General features: G+C 37.2%; 1 protein-coding gene across 2 annotated transcripts in view; it reads left to right on the top strand.

Moving 5' to 3' along the window:
* The window catches only part of ROBO1 (roundabout guidance receptor 1), a 903,637-nt gene that overhangs the window by 619,045 nt on the left and 257,079 nt on the right, over window positions 1-27,513 (top strand). Inside the window, exon 1 of one of the 2 annotated variants that reach the window (XM_063448644.1) lies at window positions 5,655-6,488. The exons of the other annotated variant lie outside the window; for it this stretch is intronic. Coding sequence (XP_063304714.1) covers window positions 6,431-6,488 — 58 coding nt within the window. The 5' untranslated portion in view covers window positions 5,655-6,430. Of the gene's footprint in view, window positions 1-5,654; window positions 6,489-27,513 lie in introns of those variants that run through there. 2 annotated transcript variants of the gene reach the window in all.

The raw sequence follows: 27,513 nt of genomic DNA, 5'->3' as shown, positions 1-27,513 counted from the left end.
CATCCATACAATTGTTTCAGGAAGAATGATTCAGATGAACCAAATTGGCACGTAAACTGGCCAATCAACATACTGTAAAGTCTAAATATGATGTATATATTTTGCAGTACACTAACAGGTGCCCTTTCCCACCATTTGGTGCACAGAGCAAGTGAGAAGAGGTAAAAAGAGAAGGAACAGTAAAAAATATATATTTATATATTGTATATTTATTAAATATATCATATAAATGTAGATGTATTTTTAGTCTTTTTGGGTTTTTTGGTGCTTTTTTTTTTCTCTATCGGTCACTTCTCACTTGATCTGTGCATAAAATCCACATTTAGTGTCTATCCCCTAACTTTCAATCATCTATTTTGTTGGACAATAGACAAAACTCCAAATTAAACAAAAAGGTTTTCACCCATTGCCCATTAAATTTTTTTTTTTGTAATTTGTTAATATGGCATTTTGGAGTTCAGGATTTTGGACCAACTACCGATAACCCAAAATTCAGATGACCAGCGTTTTGGAAGAAACAGAATGCACAAGTAGGGATTTATAGTAGTCTAAAATAATCATCTATAATATCATGGATTTATTTCTCTGCTGTCAGGTGGGAACTACTCGATGGTGACTTGCCCATGGGGAGACATCTAGGGCAGCCCCCACAAGATATTTGCTAGAAATTTATTTGTCATAAATAAAAAACATAGACATGAACAAACATGTAAACACATGCATGCAAACATACACTAATACCTACAAAAAACCTGGCAAGTACTCATATAGACACACAAACAGGTACACCTTTACGTAAAACATATCCATGTACATGAGCTGTACGAATAAATGAGAGAGAAATTAAATATAATATTTTAGTGAATACAAATTTAATTAACAAAGTTAATCTCTTTATTGCTATTGGGCCTTTATTGCTATAGGGCCTGAAAGTCCATTTAATTTTATTAAAGTTATCAGACATGTAGAATATTGCATTTTGCATCTCTTAAATGACATGCATGCAAAATGCATCTATGCTTTCAATAACCCTTGTTGAAAAATGGAAATTAATTTCTATGGCTAATCCAGCTCTGGGTATAGAATACCTAACTATAACCTTATTAGTGTATAGTCTAAGATAGATAGAAAACAAAGAAAGAGAGAGAGAGAATGAGAGAAATCCGGTGTGTGCAGGGGTTGTGCCATGTGTGCATAAGCACACCCTAATGCAGGTCCAAATTATATTCCTTGTGCCCTATCTAGGACACTTGTCACAATTTTGTGTGCGTTTGGCTTAGCTTGTTGTGTTTTTGAAGAAAATTTTTGTTTGCTCATAACTATCACTTGAGCAAAAATGTGTATTTTGCACTCCTGATTTTAAGTAGAATCCTTTAAAGGGACACTATAGTCCCCCAGACCACTTCAGCTCAATGAAGTGGTCTGTGTGCAATGTCCCTCAGGTTTTAACCCTTCAGATGCAAACATAGCAGTTTCAGAGAAACTGCTATGTTTACATTTGGGGTAAAGCCATCCTCTAGTGGCTGTCTTCGGACAGCCACTAGATGCACATCTGCGACACTGTAGGCATATTATGCCTCCATCGTGCAGAGCGTCCATAGGAAAGCATTGAAAAATGCTTTCCTATTGACAGCTTGAATGCGCATGCGCATTCGGCTCCGCTGACGTCGGCAGAGGGAGCTGATGTCGGTGGTGGAGGAGAGGTCACCAGCGCCGAGGGAGCCCGCCGCTGGAATAAGGTAAGCTCCTGAAGGGATTTTAACCCCTTCAGCACCATGGGAGGGGGACCCTGAGGGTGGGGGCACTATAGTTTACCGCTATGTTTTCCTGACACTATAGTGATCCTTTGAGTAAAGTTGAGATAGTGTTTTACACTGAGTGTAAACTTTGATGCAATGCTGTGCACACCATGTGTTTAGGTGGTACAGTATGTGCCTAAAGATGATCTATTGTGTGTGTAGGGAATCTAGTCTGTTTGGAGCACTCAGAGTGTATATAGGAGATTTCAGGTGTGTAGAAGATTCAGAGTGTGTATAAGGATTCTAGTGTGTGTATGTGTGTGCAGAGGATCAAGAGTTTTTCACAGGGTCTTGTGTGTGTGTGTGTTTGTGTGTGTGTATAAGGGATGTAGTTCGTGTCTGGAATGTAATGTGTGTGAGGGGTGCACTGTGTGTGTGACAGGTGCAATGTGTGTATGAAGGGTGGTGTGTGAGTCTGAGAAGGGCACTGTGTTTGTGTGTGTGAGAGGTGCAGTGTGTGTGAGGGGTTCCAGTGTATGTGGTGGGGGTGCAGTATGTACTTGTGGTGCAGCATGGGTGTGTGGCGGAGGCAGTGTGTGTGTGTGTGTATGGACAGGGTGCAGAGTGTGTGAGTCGGTGCAGTGTGTGGGGGTGCAGTGTGTGTTTGGGGGGCAGTGTATGTGTGTGCATGTGCAGTGTGTGTAGGGGTACAGTATGTGTTGGGGTGCAGTGTGGGAGGGTGCAGAGTGTGTGTGTATAAAGGGTGCAATGTGTGTGTGAGTGTGCAGTGTGTGTGTTTGTGGTGCATTGGGGTCCAATTAAAGCAAATATATATGTGCATTTTTAAATTATTTTTTTAATTAAAATTATAGTTTTTATCCCCCTTCCCTTCTTACCTTTGTCAAGGGAGGGGGACATTGCCAGCAAGCCCTGGTGGTTCGTCGGTGAGGCACTGGTTGTTCCAGTGGGGAGGGACCTCTAGCCTGCAGCTTCTGTGGCTAGAGTTCACCCTTGCAAGATCAGAGCATTGCAATGGTAACCAGAGCTGCTGGCTAGAACTCCCCTGGGTCCTCTCTCTCCTCTCCCTGCCCTCCCATGGCTGCCCATTTCAGTGCCTGTTTCACCGGCCCATGAATGTTCAAAGCAGGGCCCGCCATGTCAGCTTCAGCCCATGGCCATCGCGTCACACCAGGCATTTGCCCAGTTTGCCCGATGGCCAGCTTGACCTGGGGTTATGGTTAAATAGAAATTGGTTTAGCAAGGGTTAAATAGAGTTAATATTATAAAATACCTTGGAATGCACCAAGGACACAGACTGCATCAAAACGTAATTGCTGAAGGTATATATATAAATATGCATGCATATTATCTCACTGGGATCTGGAGCTTTTGAAAACCACAAGGCAAAAAGAAACAGATATCCACAGGAAAAAGTGCTTGCTAACAGAATCCTCAAAGGTAGTCATCAAGCCAACATTGTGACATTCCTCACTGAAAAGTATAGTTGCTTGAAATAATTAAAAAAAAAAACATACAGCCAAACCACAAAAATAAGTATGAAGGCAATATGAAAATGATGGACATTGGTAGCCTTAGATGTTTTGTGCGGCAAATCCACGCTTTGTCAAAGGCTTAGATAGAGTTAACTATAGGTATGGTTATATAGGCTTATGATTAGAAAGGATTAGGTTAACTAGGGTTCAGTTTAGGTAGGGTTAGGTTTAGCTGGTGGCTAGAATAGGCTATGGCTATGGTTGTAACAATTTACATCTCTATAGTTAGCATGGTTTGGGCTTTGTTATGGTTAGCAAAGATCAGTTAGGATTAGATCGGCTTATAAGTACTGTAAAATAGTGATGTGGGTAAGAATGGTGGTACAGTTAGTGTCACTCACTAAATAGTGTTTCTGTGACGCAAGATAAGAGGTCAAAATGAATAATACCTCCATTTTTACCCTGTACGTTCACCAAACAAACTGTCAAAAGTGTACATGTGGGCTATTGTGATATATATCTGCTATTTTTTTTAACTAGTAGAACACACAGTACAGTTGAGTACTGCAATTTTGTGCCAAAACTTGACATGGGCCCAATAGATCAACAAATGACACCTAAAGTTTTTATGTCTTTCACGTTACCTTTTGACTTCTCAAAAATCTGGAAAGAGTCTACATGGGGGTATTGTTGCTCTTAGGGATAGCAGCAGAATACAAATTGTGATTAATTGTAATAGAGGGAACCACTCTGTCTGAGAAATTAAAATGAAATGTGTGCAGAAAAACACAACACAATATATAGAACCAACAGTTTTCACAGAGTTTCATGATGAAATGGTTAAATTAAAAGTATTAAAAATATTTTAGTTAAGAACACTGAAGGGTCTACTTTGCACGTGTGTGGTTTTATGTAACGCTTCTGGGTACTGCGACTGCTGGTAATTAAAGTTTCCATTTTAACATGTTTGGCAAAATTTTAGCTTTAAAACCATAATTCACTTCCTCCATGATGTTAGTCACTCTATCCCTACAGTCATCAAACAATTGCTAGAAACCCTAGCTAGCTAAGTGGGTGCTATGCTGGAGAGCAATAGGAGTGCTGGTAGGAAGTCTCTCCTGCTCAACTTGTCCGTCAATTTTTCAGCATGCTGATCTATAAAGAAGAGATGATTGACAGGTGGGGAAAAGTCTTTGTTAGCAATTCTGCCAGCACAATGCATACATGGAAATGTATGCTACATGAGAGATACATTTTTAGATAAACCATTTAATTATGATAAACCAAAAAAATAAGTAAAAATTTCAAAAAGTCTACAGTAACAAATGCACATAATTTAGAAAAAGCCTCAATCACAAAAAGGGTTTCATATGCCTGTGATGCTATAAAGCCTAGTAACAATGTTCATTTGCTGCAAAGTTTATAGAAAATGTATTTAAATAAAATGTGAACCATGTCAGTCATGATATATGGAAATAATCAATCTGCATGCATTGGTCCTAATTAAATGTTTATTTACAGTTGGCGTATTATCAGAGTTGTGTTTTTTTTAATATTGGAAAACAATTTGTCATTTTAAACCAATCAATAAACAGATTTTAGAACTAGCAGTGCTTATCACTGAAAGCTTTAAGATGGATATCCAGTATCTGACTTGGGGTCTGGGGTCAAAGAGCTCGATGCAAGGTGAAAAACTCTGACCCTAAATCTAAACCTGTATTATTATTATTATTATTATTATTATTATTATTGTTATTATTATTATTATTATTATTATTATTGCCATTTATATAGCGCCAACAGATTCCGTAGCGCTTTACAATATTATAAGAGGGGGATTTAACTATAAATACGACAATTACAAGAAAACTTACAGGAACGATAGGTTGAAGAGGACCCTGCTTAAATGAGCTTACATTCTATAGATAATCTTCCATAAGCTAACAAAATATAAATAAAAAGTTACCAGTGCTCCATGACGATCTGCAATATTCGTTTATTTCAACATACTGCCTTTACAGCATAAAAAGCCAACGTTTCAGTTAGTTCCTCATCGGAACTTTCATCAGGGTGTATGTATGTATGTATTTATGTGGATAGTTAATACAATGCTAAACAAAAATCTGCCCACCAGTCAAGCCACAAGACTTGCTTTTCCCAGAGGAATCCCACATTTGCAGTGATGTTACAGTGATGTAGGTATATATAATGGATACAAATCCTTAACTAGTACAGTGCATGTGAGAGTTGAATGAGTTAGTTCAGCAAAAGCTAATTCATGTATCCAGCAGATGGCAGCAGTGAGCCTGCAGACACGCTGTACTACTGGGTCACATTTCTAACAACAAAAGAGAAGAATTGTAGGCGGCCCCTTTAAGCAGAGTTGCTGCTAAGCTGCATTCATCGCCTGTTTAGAATGAAACTGGGATCTGGTCCGGGCAGAGCGGGAGGCAGTAAGGAATAAAGGGGTCCTGCAAACTTCAGAGCCAGAGGGAGACTTATTACCCCATACCAGATAGAAGCCCAGCCAGGACAAATCCTGAGATCCCTTCATTGGCAGCTCCTGTATTACTTGGAAGAGATCCAGAGGGTGCAAAGAAGTTGTATGGTCTTCACATGGTTCTTGTGCTGAGCATTCCATAAGCTCACAGACTGGAAGTGGAGAGGTCTGTGTGTCCAACACTGGCTGGCAGGTATCACTTTTCTGTGGCCAGTAAAGGGTGGCCAGCACAAGCTATCTCCAGGAGTGCCTTGCTAATTACATTTGCAGTGATTTTACTACAATCCCTCTAGAAGAAAACTTATCTGGCTGATGAGATCTGTAGGTTTTGGTTTTTTGTTTTTTTAAAGTTGAGCTGTGTCTGTAATCTGCGTTAGATGGGAGCTTTGCTACATGTGAGTGAGGTTGTATTTTCAAGAGTGCTTCATGGTGACAGAAACAGTAAGTGCTGAGAGCTGCTCCCCCCCTAAGCCTACTGGGATTTAAACATTTGTGGAGTGGACTGGACTTTACCCTGACACTGGCTGCTGAGGGGCAAGGCTCAATACTATCTCCATCTTTTTGGACTGGGATTTGAAGGTTGCTTATATTAAGCTGTCTGGAATTACAATTGTTCAAGAAGGGATTCTATTCGTTTTTGGTGCGTTTGGGAAGGATTTCTGTGGCATGAGATTTATCACAGGGTTATCTTAAGTACAATGATCGCGGAGTTTGCTCAATTCTGCCTGCTGTGTGGAGTAATATGCATCTCATCAGGTAAGAGATTGGGACTCAGAGGGTGTGTGTCTATGTAACAGTGTATTATATTGTACCATTCTGTTTGATACTAAGTAACATTCTGTGGCTGTTAACAGCTTCGTGTATCAGTGATTCTCAGTACGTTTAAGGGAGAGAGAGAATGTGTGTGTGTGTGTGTGTGTTATAATAATAATACGAATAATAATAATATATCATATATAATAAGGTTTGAGTGTGAGACTGACCAGAAATTGATAAATAGATAAACAGCTGTAGATGTTTATGTGAGTATGTATGCTTATGTATGACTTTTGTGTTGTTTTTATTTTATTAGTTGGCTAGTTTGTTGTTTTGTTTTTGTTTTCTTTAGTTTTGTTTTAAAACGTTTCCAAGGCTGTATTTGGATCTGAAACTCTTCCCTTTGGGAAGAGGATCTTTGCACCCTTGTTTGGACTTTTAAACTAGAGGTTCCAAGAGGTTCTGCAGCAGTCTCTCTGCCTTAGGTACCGAGTTCTGTGACTGACCGGTGACACCTCCATGGTGTCACAAATCATTAAAATCACACTATTAAAAAGGGGGGCATTTGCCACCCAGACAAGCAAGCCAAGTCTACAGTAAGGTGGTTTTGTACACATATCATATTCCCCTAGAGCTTTTATGCCAGTGTCTTAATCCCTTAATCAGCCCTAATTACCTACTTAGAATGCTGGGAAGAACAAAAGTAATGAAGATTTTAGCTCACTCTTTGTAGTATTGTATCCTACATTGGATTTTACGCTGCCTTATCCTATTTTACAGAAATTATGCTATTATAATAGCTGTGGACTGCAAATCTAATTATTTGCAACCAGACTGCAGCTGGATAAGTGTGTTGACCATTGAAGTCCTCTAGCCTCCCCATGCCAGAAGTAGCTTATCCTTGTTTAGATCATTTTTTTTAACTTAGTTCCATAAAAACTCAAAATGTCCTGCCAAGGAATCCAACCCAGAGGTGTCTGTAAACCCATGTCTTTTAACTAGAATTGGTAAAGGCTTTGGAAAAGGGAGACTGTTGCTGGACTCAAATATTTCTGGCGTGAGGTCAAATGAGCCTTTCTCTTACAGATGTTTAAAATTAGCCTGATTATTACAGTAGATCAGGTTCAGTCAGGAGAAGCTGTTGGCTTTCCTCCTGACCAGGCAGAGCAGATTTGAATGAGATGCACAGGAGACTTGTTAGAAAACAAAGTTCAATTGACAACTTAGAGGTATCTTATTGTCTTCCCAACAACAGGGACAACACTTAAAGGAAGAGGTCACTTCTCTTACTGTTTTGTGTAGCCTTAGGTCACAATTAGAGTATATTATAAGGTACTACCAGGAAACCACCCCCACCTCCATCTTTTCGAAATTATTTTTTTTTTTACCTACTATAGAAAATGAGTCCTTATGTTAACCATATGAATTCAATGAGAAAGAATATGACGCAATGTAAAAAAAATGCACTCAGCCTTACATGATGATTTACAGTAGAGATATATATATTTTTTCTCTTTAATGAGCCCTAACCTTTATGTATTCATGCTATTCATTTTGAGTTGACCCTGCTGGAATTCTAATGTGTGACCCTGAAGTTTTAATAGAGAATATTATTATGGCAACTAAAGTAAACCCTCTTGGTGGGGATATAATATAAAAGTGGAAGATGTTCGCTCTATTTCATGTGTCCTCCTCATTAAAATGTTGCTCTCTGTGACCTTGAGAGATCCAACGCTTGTACCAAATGTACAAACTATTTACACTGTCAGTATTTCAGGTGGCTCATCACTTTACCATTGCCAACAGTTGTCTTTGGCCCCCTCCTGGGTGACAGATATTCCTACTGGGTGTCTAATGTAGCCATGCTCTTTAAACAGATCTTACAAACTAATCTTGTCGTCAACACCAGTTGCCTAGCCTCCTTTACCAATCTTTTGTTTCATTTTGGTAGCTCCACTAGGGGTTGTCCATTACACATTGTTCATAAAGTTGTCTCCTGAATACCCTTCCTGCTGCTTACCCATGGACATATTGAAGTCTAGACTAACAAGGCCTGGGCCTATAGTAATATGCTGAAGAGGGGTGCAGGATCCGATTTTTAAGTGGATATATATTTTTATACTGTATCTCAATGGAACTACATCTTTGCCAACATGCAGCGCAGATGGATGTTAACAGTAACATCCAGACACCTAGGTACAGTTTCATGATCACTAATTAGTAACCGCTGCCACTATGCTTTCATGTCACAGCAACACAGGCATTAAGTCATCTGTGTAGACTGTGGAATCTGGACTACTAGTGTAGCCTAAATCCACCAGATGACTATACCTTGGTATACCACAGTAGCTTCTATATGCAATTTGTCGCTTCCCATATCACGGACTTTGTGTATGTCCTCACAAAATCCATTATTAAACTCTCCTCATATCACAATACAGATTGTAAAATTCTTTTTTTTAAATTGATTTATTTTTTTTAATCAGTGGTCAGACAAGATAGAAGAAAAGGACTCCTTGCTACCTTGAGATCATCTGAGATCAAATTGTAAATAAGAAATCATAGCATGTCCAAGCTCTTTTTTTCCAGAAAGCACAATGTTGGAAGTATCTCACTAACACGATACAACACCATGACTCACCATAATGGTAGCCTCCTCCAGTATGAGAACCTATGAATACATACATAATTAAAGAGTGGCTCATTTTGAGTATTTGGTCAACCAATAATAGAGATTGATAAGCCAAGATCTAGTAGAGGAGCTAATGTGTTAGTATTGGTTATTCACAACAAATAATGTGGAATTCATAAATGTGGTAATGGTGAGGAGGAGTCTTAGACTTTTTATTCTGCAAAATGTATTTGAAAATCAGCAAGTAAAGTCCCAATTCCAAGTGTATTTATTAGAATATGCCAGAGAAAATTAATTGATTTTCACATCAATTAAGATTTTTAACTGAGTCTGTGCCTCACCATTAAGCCACAGTGAGGGTTATTCATTAAAAGTGTGAATTGTCAAGAATTTAAAGTGAATTCAAAACATAACTGAATTGACTTTTCCAATTCAGCTAATTTGGTGTATAATTTAAAAAACAAACGCTGAATTCTTAGCAATTCACACTTTATTGAATAATGCTGTGTGAGTGCCGCATGTTTCTCTATTACCTATGTCTAGTCCCGAATTGTTTGTTTATTGATATGAAGAGACATGCAAACATTTGTGCAATTAGGTTGCTTTTCCTAGTACCATTTGAATGAGTTTGTGTATTTGCTTACACTTGTTTGTTCATGCATGTTTGTGTGTGTTTATGTGCATTTACCTTGTGAATGACCCCAAATACAGAGCAAAGAATTGCTCTTTTCCTGTAATGTGAGAGTAAAAATAACTAACCTGGGAGAAAAGGATAACTTATTTATTTATTGTATTTTTATTTTTTTACTTTCTGCTTTTGTTCCCTTGTTAATTTATTGCAATGGGTTAGCCTTAAAAGAGCTTGATCACCCCTGTGCCAAAGTTTATTTGCATGTTTAAAGACAATTGTCAGGATGATCAATGGAGGAAGAAAAGATTACAGCAGAGATAATGGACTAGAGTGCCCATTAGTTACTATTTGAGTTTGGGTTACTGGTTGTTGAATGTTATCTAGAATCCTAGGGTTATTGATAACAGTCTAGGTTTACAAGGTATTGTAGTCAGGGCACAATGAATTAATCGCTAGGTCTCACAATTACGGATTGCTCATTGACATAAAAATAGTATACTTTATATTGCATTCTGTTGCTGTTGTGTGGCATTGAAGTGACATAGGACAGTCAAAAGGCTTGCTGAGCATCATGGGAAATGAAGTTCACAAACGTCTGGAATGCTAACATTAGTTCCAGGTCACAATGCATGTACGATACAAATCATTGAACAGATTTACTGAATCCTTTGTTATGAAGGAGTTAAAGGACCACTCTAGTGCCAGGAAAACATACTCGTTTTCCTGGCACTAGAGTGCCCTGAGGGTGCCCCCACCCTCAGGGACCCCCTCCCGCCCGGCTCTGGAAAGGGGAAAAGGGGTAAAACTTACCTTTTTCCAGCGCTGGGCGGGGAGCTCTCCTCCTCCTCTCCGCCTCCTCTCTGCCCTGTCGGCTGAATGCGCACGCGCGGCAAGAGCTGCGCGCGCATTCAGCCGGTCGCATAGGAAAGCATTTACAATGCTTTCCTATGGACGCTTGCGTGCTCTCACTGTGATTTTCACAGTGAGAATCACGCAAGCGCCTCTAGCGGCTGTCAGTGAGACAGCCACTAGAGGATAAGGGGGAAGGCTTAACCAATTTATAAACATAGCAGTTTCTCTGAAACTGCTATGTTTATAAAAAAATGGGTTAACCCTAGCTGGACCTGGCACCCAGACCACTTCATTAAGCTGAAGTGGTCTGGGTGCCTAGAGTGGTCCTTTAAAGAAGAACTATTTTGGTTAGTATAGTTCCCTAAATATATTTCTCGATTGTAAGCTTGTTAGAACAGGGCCCGCTCCTGTCAGTCAATTACTTTCTGCTATGGATTCCCATAGTATAATTGCAAAATGTAGCAGAACATGTTTAACGTTTCCTTTTTTTTATTTTATTTTTTTATAAGCTTTCTAAATCAGGGCTCATTGTTGTCCTGCTTAGCTGAATGTGTGCAATTATATATCTATTTTTTTTTTACAAAATACTAAATACATGTATGTTTAGTTTACCCAATGTGCAGAACTGAGGAATATGTTGGAGATTAGAAATAAAGACAGGAATTCTGAAGCCATGGCTTTCCAAGTTCTGGGTATTATAAAGATTGGGTGAGCACAATAGATGTTTAAAGGACCACTCTAGTGCCAGGAAAGCATACTCGTTTTCCTGGCACTAGAGTGCCCTGAGGGTGCCCCCACCCTCAGGGACCCCCTCCCGCCCGGCTCTGGAAAGGGGAAAAGGGTTAAAACTTACCTTTTTCCAGCGCTGGGCGGGGAGCTCTCCTCCTCCTCTCCGCCTCCGTTCCTCCCCGTCGGCTGAATGCGCACGCGCAGCAACAGCTGCGCGCGCATTCAGCCGGTCACATAGGAAAGCATTCATAATGCTTTCCTATGGACGCTTGCGTGCTCTCACTGTGATTTTCACAGTGAGAATCACGCAAGCGCCTCTAGCGGCTGTCAGTGAGACAGTCACTAGAGGATTAGGGGGAAGGCTTAACTAATTGATAAACATAGCAGTGTCTCTGAAACTGCTATGTTTATAAAACAATTAGTTAACCCTAGCTGGACCTGGCACCCAGACCACTTCATTAAGCTGAAGTGGTCTGGGTGCCTAGAGTGGTCCTTTAAATCCCCTGCAGATAGAGTGCCAGAGGTTGTCTGTTGTTGGAGAGGCAAGCAATGCATTACACAGTAACTCTAAAAATGGGAGTTATTGTCCCCAGAGTTTATGTTGCCAGAATTTACTTATCTACTTAAAGGGACACTATAGTCATTAGAACCACTACAACTTAATTTAGTGGTTCTAGTGTCTATAGCTTATCCCTTAAGGATGAGCACTGTAAAGGCAGCCTTTTTCTGAGAAAGGGCAGTGTTTACATTACTACCTAGGAACACCTCAAGTGGCAGTCACTCGTTTAGCATCTTCCATGCTCTGCCTAACAAGGTTTTTTGCCATGCTTGTGCAATGTAAAAGCATTGGATTGACTGAGATATTTAAGACTGATGATCTCAACCATGGATGTAGAGCCAGCCATGGCAATACAGGCAAAGCATGGGGAAAAAAAGGTGATTAAAAACATCTTTCCTAATTAATATAAGGTGGGCATGTTTGTATTCCTGTCACTATAGTGTTCCTTTAGTGTACCCAAATGCTTAAAGGAGAAGTAAATGGGATCAGTGATTTACTTCAATACACAACATCCCTGAATTTCCAAGAAAACAAGCACATTTTGTCTTATGTGACCAACTTTTGCTTTTTTAAACATCTAAATGGTTCCACAGTGCCAGGCCCACATGAAGGACAAAAACAAAACTGTACTCAATCTAGTCAATTAAAAGACATCCTTTGTTAAATACCAAGTATTACATCAGAACACAATGTGCAGAGGGGGCACAAAGAAGGGAGACGCTAACGCATTTTGTGCCGTACATGGCACTTTCTCCGTTAAAACACAGTCTCACAATTTACCTTTATACATATCCCTTCCACGATTTCCCAATTTGAATCAAATCAGTCAAGGACTCTGACTTTTTACAAATGTTTGCGCATGTGAATGCATGTGCACACATTTATACAAATGTGTCCCACGTTTGGGTGGCATGCAAATAGGATTGCATCCCTGGTGATGCTCTAATTGGCCCACAGAAGGGGTTTGTCAGCATGGTGTTAGCGCGCTGTGCTCCAGGCACCACACACAGCAGACAGTGCAAAGAATGATGCTGAAGTGCTCCCTGCATGATCCTGGTGCCTACAGCACAGCACAAGCTGACTGCACTTACGCTGTGCTTCCTAGTTATGTTCCCTGGTGTCCCCGGGTGTCAGACATGAAGCAACCAGACCATGATGGTGGGACACTACTCCAAAATATGGACTTTACCACCAAGATCAGGACACAGTGAGACTTTGTACCTCCCTATTGTGACCTTTCATGATCTATTATTTAAATAGATCCCCCTAAATGGTTGCATGCAGCTTGTCAATCTCCTTCCCCATACCTCCCTTCCTCTTCCCCTCTCCCCCTCCTTTTTTCCCTTTCTCTCCATTTCTTGCTTTTTATCCACATTCTGTGATTTTCTCTCCTCCTACTTTGTATAGCCCAGTTCAGCTTAATCTTTTGCTCTCTGTGGGTTTATGTTGTTACTTTTTTTTTTTTTTTTTTTTTTTTTAGATAAACACTGATGCATACCTTCTTGCAACATCTTAGGTCTATTCTATTTATCATATACTACTTCAATTTGGTTTGGTGGGGTGTGTATCCCCTATTATTTCCTATATGTTAATCTCATTGTTAATTTGTTCACGTTTGTATGTAATTTATCTCTTTACAAATATGTGTGTAACATAAAGATTGTCAAAGTACCATATGTTTATATTCTGTGGTTAAGCATGATAGGTGTAATCCATACTGGCTGGGGTAGCAGAATTTGCTGTTCTATAGGCCTCTGGCGCTCAAGGGCTTAATATGCATTTGCAATGCTTGTTTTCTCCTTTCAATGCCATCCTTATTTATGAAGGGTTGAAGGACACATAAGAAAAACATTTTCGTTTTGCACATGGAATTGTTACATGGTGTTGGATAATTTCTGGAATGTGTTTGACTCCCACTGCAGGTATTGTGAGTCTGCGGAGCTCAACCGCATAGACAAGGTCGAATTTCTTGATTTATTATTCGATGCTTATTATTATTATTTTTACTTTCAGCACTCAGTGCAATTTTTTTTTCTTTATTCAATAGCTAGAACTTGACTTTATATTAACTTTAAAAATATTGTCTTGAAACAAAAAGTAGAATTGAATAGTGCACAGCATTTAAAGTGACTCTTAGTAATTTTTTCTTTATGTAAATTTAAAACAATCTACACCACACTATTATCTTCATCCTGCTATGTTTTGCAGCACTCCAAAAAATGTTTTGTGTGCTTAGTTTTTTTTGTCATCCACTTTAGCAATTTTAAACTAACCTCTAATTAGTACGTATAGATCTAACATTTTATCTGTGGACATAGTCATCTTGCCAGACTTGAAACTTCAACACACAAAATTTGAAGAAAACTTGAAATGGCAATATTGTTAAAAAGAGGCCCCCAAGGCTGTGTGATGCTTGCAGTCAATCAAAAACATGGAATATACACAGCTGAACCTATAGGACATTAAATTCTAACTATTAGATGCTCGGAATTATTATTAATAATTGTTAAGACTATATATGTATATATGTATATAAAAACCTCCCAACATGTTCTGTCTGTAAATCGGGACAGGTGGGAAGAATTTGAAGGGAGAGTTGCCAGTGGCTTGGGGCATGTCAACAGCAACATCCACAATAGGTGGGGTCGCGTAGTAGAAGGTAGTCTCATCGAAAAAGAGACAGGTTTGCCACCTGACAAGCAGCCTGACCGTCTCCCAGAAATCAGGACCATGCAGGGAGCACTGCTGATGGACTCCCTGCATGGTGCTAATATCCACTGCACACCGCGAGTGCATCTGAATGATGTGCTCATGTTGCGCTGCCTGGGTAATGCTCCCTAGTCTCCGGATGACACGCCAAAAGCCTCTGCTTAGAGTCCAAGAAACGAATGAATCATTTAGAACAATGTAACATGAGAAGCAGAATAACCTGTTGTGTGATGTGTTTACTGTGCGAAGCTCGCATTATTGTGTATAATGCACATATGAAACCCACATCTGTAATATATATATTTCTTGCTAAAGTTTAGATCTGGGTTGGTGGCAGTTTTAAAAAAAAATAGTTTTTCAATAAATATACACTCCAGTAAGTTTATAGCAAGGACCAGCTGTGAGAATCCGAGCACTGGCTTTCAATTTGCCCCATCCCCCATTTCTCTAGGTATCCTGGCAGGGGTGAACGTTTTCAATGGGGCCACAGTAGCTGGAAGTGCTGTTGGAGAAAACAATAGGATTTATTCAGTAAACTGGCAATTGAGGAGGAATTGACAAGGGAGTTGCAGTTTATATGCCAAAATAGCCAAATTAGAACAATTTTCATACTTAGCAATTTTTAGACTCTTCTATTTGGCCTAACAATTGCAATTCCCTTGTTAATACCCAATTCCTGTGTTAATGAATAAGCCTCAATGAAAGATCCCCAGTACTCCTTGGCAAAGTAACTTAGGGCAAGTATATGATTTATTTGCTAAGGGTCTGCACATTCTACTAGAGTAGGAAAACAAAGTAGGAACGAAAGAAGTAGTTTTTATTGAGGGTAAGATATAACCCTATATATAACAGAATGGCAATTGTGTTCAAAAATACAGATATTGCTAAAACCCACAAAGCAGAGACAGATCACAGAGTAACTTAAAGCATCACAATAGTGAAACACAGTGATCACTCCTAAACATGTACCCAATGACACCACATTATATCCAAAAATAAATAGCCATGTTATACAGAGTAAGAAATAATATTCCCAATATTCTTTGTCTAATTCAGTAATACTGTCCATTCATTAATCGAACATCAATAATTATCCTTGCTCTGCTCCCTCGATATATTGGTTATATACAAGAAAATATAAATTAAATTTGAGTAGGAAAGATGTAAACGGAGTTATAAGTATGGTAATATAATAATTATTTTATGCTGCACTCATTTTTTCCGATTACCCATACTGTAATGTCATAAAAATGTTTGTAAAAATATTTTTAATGGTGTCAGTTTAGAGCAATTGTTGACGAAAGAGTCTGCTGATAGATTAATGACCATGCAGTCCCAAAAATATACCAATCAACACTTTGTACTCAAATTTTTAAATACCTTGGAGATAAGCCGACAAATATTTTTGCACATTCGGTGGGTGGCTGTGTTTTTCAGATGATATTTTGACAGGTGGTCTTGTGAGCGGCATCCCCAATTCCAGAGCGTAGCTTAAGCACGGGGATGAGATTTGGTTACAAATTAATGAACACTTGGGAAAGATGAATATGCATTCGTTATTCACCAACTGTGTATAAAAATACACAGCAACTGCAGTCCCAAAAATATTTAGTCCTTAAGACTGCCATCTGCAAGCAACTCTTATGCTTGCCATCTTTTAATTCTGTTCCTGGTATTTGATTTATATATTTATTTATTTTTTTAAGTAGACACAGTCATTGACTGCCTTATTTTGCCATTGGTCATACACTAGTTCTTCGTTTTGATAGCCTAAAGGCAACGATGGAGCCATTCATGAAATAACTAGGGCATAATTTGTCAATTTACCCCACAGAGCTATGAGATTATGCTATTTATATCTCCTTTTGTTGCCTTACAGATAAGGTAACAATCAGGGATGAAAGGACCAGAGAGGTTGTATACTGATCCTTTCATCGTATTACAATCAATTTGCCATACATAAAAGGCCTGTAAACCCCGAATAACTTGCAGTCAATTACTTTTATTTGTAAGTATGAGCTAATTAACTAGTTCATTAATAAGAATGCATATTCTTCAATGATACAGTTTATTTTGATGTACAAGGATACAAATGCAACTGTAAGGGTGAACAGTAAACACAATAACCAATAACCAGTATTAGTTGTTAGATGTCCACCTTTGGATGGCATTGATAGTCTGAACAAGCGGGGGCTCTTTGCTCTCATCCTGTCATTGTCATCTAGAGTCTTGGAGATATTCACTAAAGTATTGCCCAAGCCACAGCAGAGTAACTAGGAGTTAGGTACCAGGAGAGACCTGGTTTAATGTGTCAAGTCTTAATCTCTCATTGGTTGAATTACTTAAAGAAACACTCCATATACCAAAAGCACATTAGCGTGCTGAAATATTTTATGTGTGAATAGTGTCCTCTTTTTAATTTTGCAAAAAGTTCAGGTTTAAACATAAATTAGCACTTTTAGAAGTTAACCTTGTCACACCTACTGACTGCCAATAGGACAACCAGTCCTGTTACTTCCGGATATGATTGACTCAGTGGAGCTAAACTCAAAAGGGCAGAACACCTGCACTGCAAAGACTTCTCATTGAGCTGCATTGGGAAGTCTGTGATTGGACAGTCACAGGAAATCTGGGCAGGGTTAGAGGGGAGGACTTGCAAAGGCAGCAGACAAGAGATATGAAGCTCTTGCAAGCTGTTTTTAGATAAACCCTTAATGGAAAAATGCATACTTTTTTGCATGCCTGTTTTCATTGGAGGTATATCTTCTAAATTTCACATTTTGGCAGTAGTGTCCTTTTAAGTCATGTAGTTAATGCTATAGATTAAAGGTTGAATATATTACCTTTACCATTTATCATTCACCGAATTGGGAATTGTGCAGAATTAATCAGGGAACTGCAAAATACTCAAATTTGCCAAGTTTGGAGAATGTTGGTTTAATTTTTGTGTTTTGGAAAATAATATGCCAACTCAAGTCTCAACTTGGTCATTTTAGCTTAAATTTAGATGTTTCTTTTTCAGTTCAAAACCATTTGCTGTCTAGTGCATGAATCTCTGTATGTCATTAAGATTCCGATTTCTGTTCAAGTTTGAATGTCCTATTTATGTACTGAGATTATTTTCCATATACTCTTACTGCATTGAAAAATCTCTCTTTTGCCGTACAGAACATTTTCATGTGAGGCAACGTAATAGTTTTACATGAATGGACACAACTAAAACACACAAAGACTTAGTTTTGACATAAACAAAAAAAAAAAACGAAAACTGAAATGAATACACCGTATGCATTAAAGAGGAATGTTATTGATTGAATAAAAATAAGGAGCGCTCAGATGTGCAATTAGATTATGGGAATGTAAAACACCTGGATTATGAATGAGATTTCTCAAAGATCCAGTTTCACACAATGCCTGCAGCACTAAATCACATATCTATCACATTTAATGTAACAACAGGCATGTGAAATGTTTCATTATTGCCTTTTACTAGCTAAAGGAACTGAAAATGTTTTAAGGACTGGCACTCTTAAAATTAAAATGCCATCAGTTGTGATTTGACTTTCTTTTAAGCATTTAAGGAATATTTTATGATCTCTTCTGTTTAATACACAGATGAATGCTAAATAGAGAATTTTTATTTCATTATTTTTTTTTCAATCATTCATATTATAAGCCAGAAAAAATGATAATTATTTTACAACATTACCATGTCCTACATGGAACTATACCAATTATTTTCTGATTATGCATTTAAATTATGTATTTGGTATAAAAAGTGATTTATTTGAAAAAAAAAAAAAACTACAGTACTCAAAGGTTTTGAACAACTGTTCTAAAAATCTGCTGTAATGTCTCAGTGCTGGGACAAATTTTACAACATTTTGAGGACAATTCAACATACGTACAGTAGTACATATAACCAGTAAATCTGTTATGTTCATATTTTAGTGCTAACTTTATCAATTCTGTGATTAGGAAAGGGAGAGTCTAATAGGTGGGCATGCCAATTACGAAGGTAGCATCACTAAGGTTTTGCCTCTAACTAAAGGGGCATACCATCCCAATGTGCAGCAGAAGGAAAGGCAGTCCAAAATGGTTGCCAAATGATGAAGCACTTGTGTATCAGCTCTGTAATTCAAAACGTACGTGGTGTAAATGTTTTAAAACATGCGCTCATTTGGCACTGTGCCTCAGTCTTCTTGGCACAGAGGGGCAGAGCTACTTAGTCAGGTGACCGAGTGGAATGTTTTCACATAAAATCATGTGACATGACACACCTGATCTTTTGGATCAGATGATGAATGGAATTACATTATCTGTTCGACACATAATGTTGTGTTGGGTATACATATAGGATGGTACATGAAAGCCCTTTCTGCCTTTTAAAAAATATATATGTAGTACGTAAGGTGGCTCTTGAAGATAAACCCTTAAAGGAACACTATAGTCACCTAAACAACTTTAGCTTAATGGTGCAGTTTTAGTGTATAGATCATGCCTCTCTGGGTTCACTGCTCAATTCCCTGCCATTTAGGAGTTAAATCACTTTGTTTCTTTTTATGCAGCCCTCATCACACCTCCCCTTGCTCTGATTGACACAGCCTGCACAAAAAAAAACTGGTTTCACTTTCAATCAGATGTAATTTATCTTAAACAATTTTATCTCTTGTTCTTTAACCCCTTAATGACCAAACTTCTGGAATAAAAGGGAATCATGACATGTCACACATGTCATGTGTCCTTAAGGGGTTAAATTGAACTTTAATCACATATAGGAGTCTCTTGCAGGGTCTAGCAAGCTATTAACATAGCAGGGGATAAGAAAATCCAAAATTAAACTTGCAATAAAGGAACTTGCAATAAAGGAAGGATAAACATTAGATTACTCTTTACAGGAAGTGTTTAGGAAGGCTGTGCAAGTCACATGCAGAGAGGTGTGACTAGGGTTCATAAACAAAGTTATTTAACTCCTAAATGGCAGAGAATTGAGCAGTGAGACTGTAGGGGTATGATCTTTACACCAAAACTGCTTCATTAAGCAAACGTTGTTTTGGTGACTATAGTGCCCCTTTAAATCTTGGTGGAACAAACCAACAGATTAAACACAAGGTTTTGTTTTGGTTCAGTACGTGGACTATTGTCTTTGTCCTAAAGGGGTTAACGTAGGACAACCAATGTTTATTACGGCATTTTCTGGCAAAGAGTTATGGGAGTTTTAGTTTACTAACAAATATAGAGCTATGCATTGTTGAATGTCAGTACTAAACAGTTTCTGAACTTTGTTGTCAAGGTAAGATTTTTTTTTTGCCCATGTGTTAATCTTTATACACTATCTTATTCTCTAGAGAATTTAAATTGTGTAGCACATTTGGTAACATTTATTTAAATTAAATGAATGCTTGCATAGTACAATTAGCTGGAATAAAGCCACACTAGTATAAAGAATAATTTTTGCCTGTAGTAAATCAATGTATACACTAATGGGATTTATTTTTTTAAAATCTGGAGTTGTAGAGAGCTGACTTTGAAATTGTACATTTAATCCACACTGGGCAAGAAATCTCCAACTATTAGAATATTTTTCCAACTCTGTAATTTTTAATATTTTGAAATACTCCACAGTTCAGAATATAATGAACAAACTATAAAATAAACTTTATGATTTAAAAATGAAAACATTTCCCTCATTATTTTAACAATGCCAAGCATGTTAGCAGCATTTGGTTCAAATCTGCAATCTGATCAATTTCTGAATTTACTGCCAATATAACTTTGCATTTGCTGCTCAAGTACTTAATATTTGAACTCAATAAAAAGAAATAAACTTCACATGTTAAAAAGAAAAAAAAAACTGTTCAGATATTATGAACACGTTGTTGGATTTTGTTTGTGTGAGTTATGTAAGCTTAAAGGATCACTATAGCGTCAGGAACACAAACATGTATTCCTGACCCTATAGTGAAAATCCACCATTTAGGTGGCTTGCCCCCCCTTAGCCCCTCAGAATGGGTTAATACTTACCTTATTTGCAGCTCTCCACGGTTCTGCCTGCACTGGCCCCGCCCCCTTGGTAACATCATCAAAATTGCCGATTTTAAGCAAATCCAATGGGGAAAGCATTGGATTTGTTAAAATCAGCAAGGGGGAAGGGCCAAACGCCATTTTGGCCAATCAGCACCTCCTCATAGAGATCCATTGAATCAATGCATCTCTTTGAGGAAAATTCAGCGTCTCCATACAGAGCGTGGGGACGCTGAATGGCAGGGCTGCCTACTGTGCAGCCCTGAGCCAGGAAACCCCTCCAGTGGCCAGTTAAGGAGTGGCCACTTGGAGGTGTCCCTAGGGGCAATGTAAACACTGCCTTTTCTCTCAAAAGGCAGTGTTTGCATAAAAATGCCTGAAGGGAACTATTATACTCACCAGAACAATTACATTAAGCTGTAGTTGTTCTGGTGACTATAGTGTCCCTTTATACACTAAAGCGATTTTTCCATAGTAAATGGAGCCACAATTAAAACAATTTCATTTTATCTTACAACTTTATTTTTTTATTTTTAATTTTATTTTGGTTTGCTTTTTTCCTTTGTTATTTTTGGTTCAGTCACATTTTAACAAAAGAAGAACATGAAATGAATGTTAAAAGCATGTCATCTGTTCGTATGGTGCTAATCAGAAAAAGTGCTACCTTTTGGGGTCAGAATAATCTGTAATGCCGCATCCTAGATAGTGGATATTTAAATTGAAATACTACCCAATATGGCCTCTTCACCTTTCTTCCATCATTCAATGTAATAGGGTTTCATTGGGTTTTACTTTCTTAGATACATAGATAGATGTATCATCAAATGTCTATTGTCTCTGTGGCCTGTAAATGACACGCACAACTGATAACATCTAAAAATTGTGAGGTTCAAAGAGAGACTAGCAGTACGGCATATCTATTGTACATTCAGAAAAATTACACTATTTTTAAAAATTTGTATTTATTGGTTTTAAATAGATAACAAAATTATTACAATAATACAAAGATATCACAATAAAATGAGGAGAGGTAAGAAATATTAATAAAAAAAATCATTTTTCGGTTGAGTAAATATACGGAGTCCATTAACACATCATAGTGCAGAAGTGTATAGTGAAGGTTAACAAGCCCATCTCCAGTAACAGCTTGTAAGAAATTTCAGAGACAACATAAACTCACAATTGTTAAAAAAAAAAAAATGTACTATAGTACAAAGAGAGAAGCATGAGGGTAAATTATAGATGCATTAAATGGTAAGAATTTACTTTCACATTTTTAATAACTATTGCAACCTAATATTTCTGCAAATCCCCTTTAGACAAATTGTATCTTCCTAAACTGGCTTGGCTTAGTTAAGCGAATGACACCTTGTACAATAACTCGATACGAGTCCCATCATTGGAGAGAGCAATGGCAAGTGCTGTGCTTTCTCGAAATCCTAAAAATGGAGTCTGGAAATACAAGTTGTTAAAATTCCACAGAACATATAAAGTGGGCAATGCAAAATAATGTGTGTACTTTTTTTGAATTTATTACTATTATTAAATTCCAAGAAACGTCTTAGCCATTGAGTTCCACGTATATATTATTTTTACATATCAGAAGATTAAAAATTAGGCTGTCTATCTTTTGACCTTGTGGAAATTAAAGTATTGTTACAGTAATGTATAATTGCAAGTCTCAAGTCAAGACCAATATTTTAAAGCTGCACTGTCCCCCCATATCCAAAATGAGTATTTCATAAAGATAACTTCTTATGACTGAAATCCCAACCCAGTCAAAAGATATACTGTCTTAATATATCTTTGCATGCATTGTTATTATTAAGAAAATGGCAGACAAAATTATGATTTCTAAGTCACATCAACAGTGACGATGTACAAAAACATCAATAAATCATTGTAGCATTTCATTTTACTCAGTGATTTTCATTTTTGCTTATCGATGCTTCATGTTCAGTTGATCGTGACTTTCATTTAAAAAACAAAAGTTTTGATAGTGAAATGTGCACACGACACAGTGTTAGATAACTTTCCTGGAGCTCAGTAGACACATGAAGAAGTCCATGGGTCCGAAATGTGCATGACATTAGTGTGAATAACCAAATAAAGCTTTGATTTCCTTGGGTAGCCTATTCATTTTGTCTTCTTTCATTTGAAAGTTTTGACTTTAATTAATTACATTTATAAATATATATATATTTGTTTCTTAGATGCTTTCATTTTCACCAACGTCCTTAGACATTTTGCAATGCTTTTTAAAAGCACTCAATTTTTTATGGATCATAACCGATCTACATATATCTGAAGTGCCTATTTTACATATCCACCCACTGAGATTTCAAATGGTAACAAAACACATTAGATAATTATAATTTTAATATTTCGTATAAAGTAAAGATGTAAGATGAAGGTTTGCTGCCTGATAAATAGTGTATGCATTTATGCAGGAGATAGCAGCTTAGTCCTTTATTCTGCCTCAGATTAAAATAAAAGCTTTTCAGGCCTACTGTGTCTTGTGCTGAACTATTTTAGAAACACTAAAATGTTAAGCTGTCAGGAGAAAGGATTAGAATCTCTGTCTATTACAGTCAAAGAACAACATTCAGAGACACTTAACACCATGGTCTGTGTTCATGCAGTGAAAAATCTCACTTTACAAAACATTATGGGAAGATTCTCACTTAAATAGATCTACTCTTAACTGGCTCTAAAACCAGCGGGATAGGACATGTCCAGCAATAATAATGTCACATTTGGGAATGATACTGATTTAAACTTAATCATATTTACCTATTTATTTTTAGTAACTGTATTGTCAAACCTGAATACTTTTAGAATTGCAATTCGAACTGATATAAAACTGATAGAATGTTTTGGGCCTTGTAACCATGATGTGGTCTATTGGTAAAAATCTGTGCTTTCCAATTTTTTTTTAGTAGTGGAGGAAAAAGAAGCATACGGAAATGTGATTCCAGACACACGCCTGTGTGCATTAACAATTCAAAGAGATATAAGCAACTGAAATTCATTTATCAGACCTCCCAACTTTCGGGAACCTTTAAACAGTTAACATGCCAGCCTTGCATAAATACCTGTCTGTGCATGCCCATTAGTTGCGTAGAAATCTTCCTGCCCATCTCAATGAACTACAACCATTATTGTGCATTTTTCTAAACCTCTTCTGTATTTTTTATTATTTCAATATTTTTGATGGGGTCCTAAATCAGGTCAATCAAATTGAGTCCCTATCACGTTGGCAGGTCTAGTTTTATAGTGGAATGTATCAAACTACAGTGTTAGGGATGGAGTTAGCTTTGGAATTCACACAGTGTGGCTAATTACAGACTTAGGGGAAGGTGAGTAAAGTTGTTTAAGGAACAGAATGACTGTTGTGTGTGAAGGGGTTTAGCAAGGTTTTAGACTCACAGTGCCAATTAGGGGAAATTGCATAGTAAATCCAGATGAGAGGTCAGAAGCATGTTTATGTACTTCCTGAAACAATAACGTTGTCTGGACTTTTGGGAGCCTTATTAAACAAATAATCAGTAATACAATATTGTTTCAGTCGCAAAGATTAAAATCTGTACAATCAATAGTTTATGTGTGCTTAAGTTTATGGCTTGTAGGTTTAATGCATCTATACCTTTTAATGCTATGAGGTTTATGGCTCTTGAACATGAGAGAGCACAACATATCTCGTTGACCTACTACTAGAAAGTCGTAAGAGTACACTTCCTTGTACACAATAAAACACATAGCCTGCTGTGATCAAAGGAATGCCCCCAACCCCCCTTCTCTAAAATGCAATAGTGAATAGAGCACAAGGCTTTTTGTTAGTGTGGTTGGGGGATAAGTGCTTGTTTTGAGACTGCACTATGTGTTTACACTGGTTTCAGGTCTCGAAGCACACTATATAAATTTACATGACTCTTAGTATTATGTATTAAAAATAAGTCAAAATAACTTTTGAACGTTAGGTGTCTGTTACTTATAATAATTAGTCACAGGTTGCTATGATGTTGTGCATTAGTATTAATATTACACAAAGCAAAATTTAGCAAACATAATAAACACACAACTGTATTAACGAAACTTTGTAAAAACAGGTTTGCGTCTATTCCCTTGAATTCAATCACATTCAATCTTTTGTTGATAATTGTTGGATAAAATTTTATTAGTCAATATTAACTCGGTTATTACGTAAAAGTGAATTTGGCATCATATTTTTGCATACTCATATCAAAGTTCTTTGCTGAGTACCAGTGAAAAACATTTCCTACTGAAGTAAGCAGCAGTAAAATTTGCATCTTTTTATAATTTGGAAAACATTAGCTTTGTTAAGTTACCACAGTCATCAAACTGTTCCGAGGCATGCAAATAAATCCTATAATTCTTAACACACTATGGCACCCTAGATGTAGCTCATGCAAAGCCTTCTGGGACTAATTCATTAGACGTGCAAATAGACTGAGCAGTATTCACAATAAAATACAATCATTTTTTTTCACAATCTGGCTAAGACAATGTACAGATTATAACTTTATCTTATATCAAGGTCCTCTTTTTATGTGACATTTAGGCCTTGATTTTATATTTTTGGATAAGAGTTTCAAATGATTTCATATTTTTCATAAACTTTTAAATGACTTAATCTTATTTTTATAATAATACTTATTTTATATATCATATATTTTTTATATATATATATATTTTTTTTTAGAAAAAAAATATTTGAAAAGCTTACCGAAAAATATAAAATCAAGGCGTTATTTAGCAATCATATAATTGTGAATGGGAAGGTACGGTGACACAAAATGGTAATGTCTCTATATTATTTGTTTACCTTCGGTCATTCAGTACATTATTTTTTATCTCGTATGAGGGCTATAAAAAAAAAACTTTTTTTACTTGTGAGTGAGATACTTCTCCTTATCTTTGTTCCTGTTATTTAAATGTGTGACGGCTTCTGTCATCTTTCTTTCCTATTGTGTGGAAGGTCAAGTGGCTTTGTCACGGTCATATCTGTCAACAATATTTAAAATGCTGAAGGAAGACTAGACATACATAATATTAGAAGATGGATTTAGTAGATTTTACTAGAATATCTTTTGCTGGCTGTTTCCGAAATAAACATTTATTGACTAGCTTTTTTGCTGCTATTTTTAACTTTGTAAAACCTGATAAATATCATCAGGAGTGTATGTGCAATAGCTTCTGCACCAATGCTGCCTGCATATGAAGAACCACTACCTTATTTTCAAAACAAAATATGACTGTACCCCTTTTCCACCAGTATGGATATTGCGCTACTCCTTTATCATATATAATACTATATAATATCGTGGTTGTGTATAAATCTGTGATCGTTCATGAAATATTTATATTTGTTTAAAAGTGAAATATTTAGTATAATCAAAGTATTGTGAAAGTGGCACTTAGGGAAAGAGCCAGATTAAGGTTGCCCAGAACCCTAGGCAGAATACCAGATTGGGCACCTTTTTTTAGAGACCTGAGCTCGGTTCTGCGTGTTGTGTAAATTGATAAATTGCAGTGTGTATGAAAGTGCATGTAATGAAATGTTGCGTGTGAATGAGTGTTATGTTGGAGGGAGATTGTGTGTGCTGGTTAAGTGGTGTGTATGGTTAATACATTTTTTATATGTAGAAGTATGTGTAGGAGTCTAAGTGTTGTGTGTGTTGAGTGGTGTTGTGTGTGTATGGGAGTCTGAGTATGGCTGAGTATTTGTATGTATGTGTATAGTGTATCTGTGTGTGTGTGGAGGAAGTTTTTAATTTGCCCCTTCCTACTTACCTTGTAGCAAGAAGGGTTACTACTACTCCAGTGGGGAGTATTGTGCATGCGGAGTATGAGGTGAATTTCACTTTAAAGGCTCCCTTGCAGTTTCAGTGCTTAGTCAATGACTCATAGCCCTGGCTTTAGTGTTCTGAATCATTGAAAAGTACCAGGGTGTGGGAGTGGGTTCCACAGGGGAGTTCTTAAAGTGATCTGCACCCGATAGACGTGCAGACCACTAAGCTCTCTTGAGCAGGGAAAGGATGCCAGGTTGAGTATGGAGATCTTTTGAACTACCCAGCCAGCTAAAGTGTTCCCCTCACAGACAGAGCCAGAGCTCCAGGTCCAAACAGGGGTCCACAGGGCCTAATACAAATAATAATTATAATAGAAGGCTTTCTGTGCCACTTCACAGGTAATCTGTCTCTGATTAGGGAGATGACACGTGACTCCCTAGCATGCATTGCAAAATGGCCACCCTCAGCAAATTCAAAACCATTAGCATGTCAACAAATATGTTCAGAACCCAGACATACTACAAAGTATTTCAGTCTTGAAACAGTTGCTAGTTTTGTAAAACTATGCTAAGATGCATCAATCATTACTATGTCATTGTGGCATAGTTTATTTAAATGAAGATTCTAATATTTTCTCAAACATTACCTAAATCATACCTAGACCGGGCTGACCTGTCATCTAAACTGTGTGGGTAACTTATTCAACTTAGATATAGCAAGAAATATTTTATGAATAATAACACCAAACAAATCCACAATTCAAATCAACAAAATAATACTAAACGTTATTTAAATATATTTTTGGATAACATCATTTTTCTTAAGTTTTGTCTGTAGGATAGAAAATAAAATTCAGCTTTCTGTATAGGACAGTAAATAAAATCGTAATAATATCCCATGCCAGTTAATAAATTCACAGCAATATATTAATGTTTTCAATGCTTTAAAAAATGACAAACAGACACTTGTGTTTTCAATTTGTTGCAACTTGTTTTACTATTTATATTGGTCAGCAGGAAAGATAACCACAGTTCTTATGCTTTTTATTCGACGGTCATGTCTTATGGTGCTAAGAA

The sequence above is a fragment of the Pelobates fuscus genome, chromosome 1, assembly GCF_036172605.1.
Source record: "Pelobates fuscus isolate aPelFus1 chromosome 1, aPelFus1.pri, whole genome shotgun sequence".
In the NCBI taxonomy this organism is placed as follows: Eukaryota; Metazoa; Chordata; class Amphibia; order Anura; family Pelobatidae; genus Pelobates; species Pelobates fuscus.
Note: the sequence above shows the minus strand (reverse complement) of the source record. Positions and strands in the feature narration are given on the sequence as shown.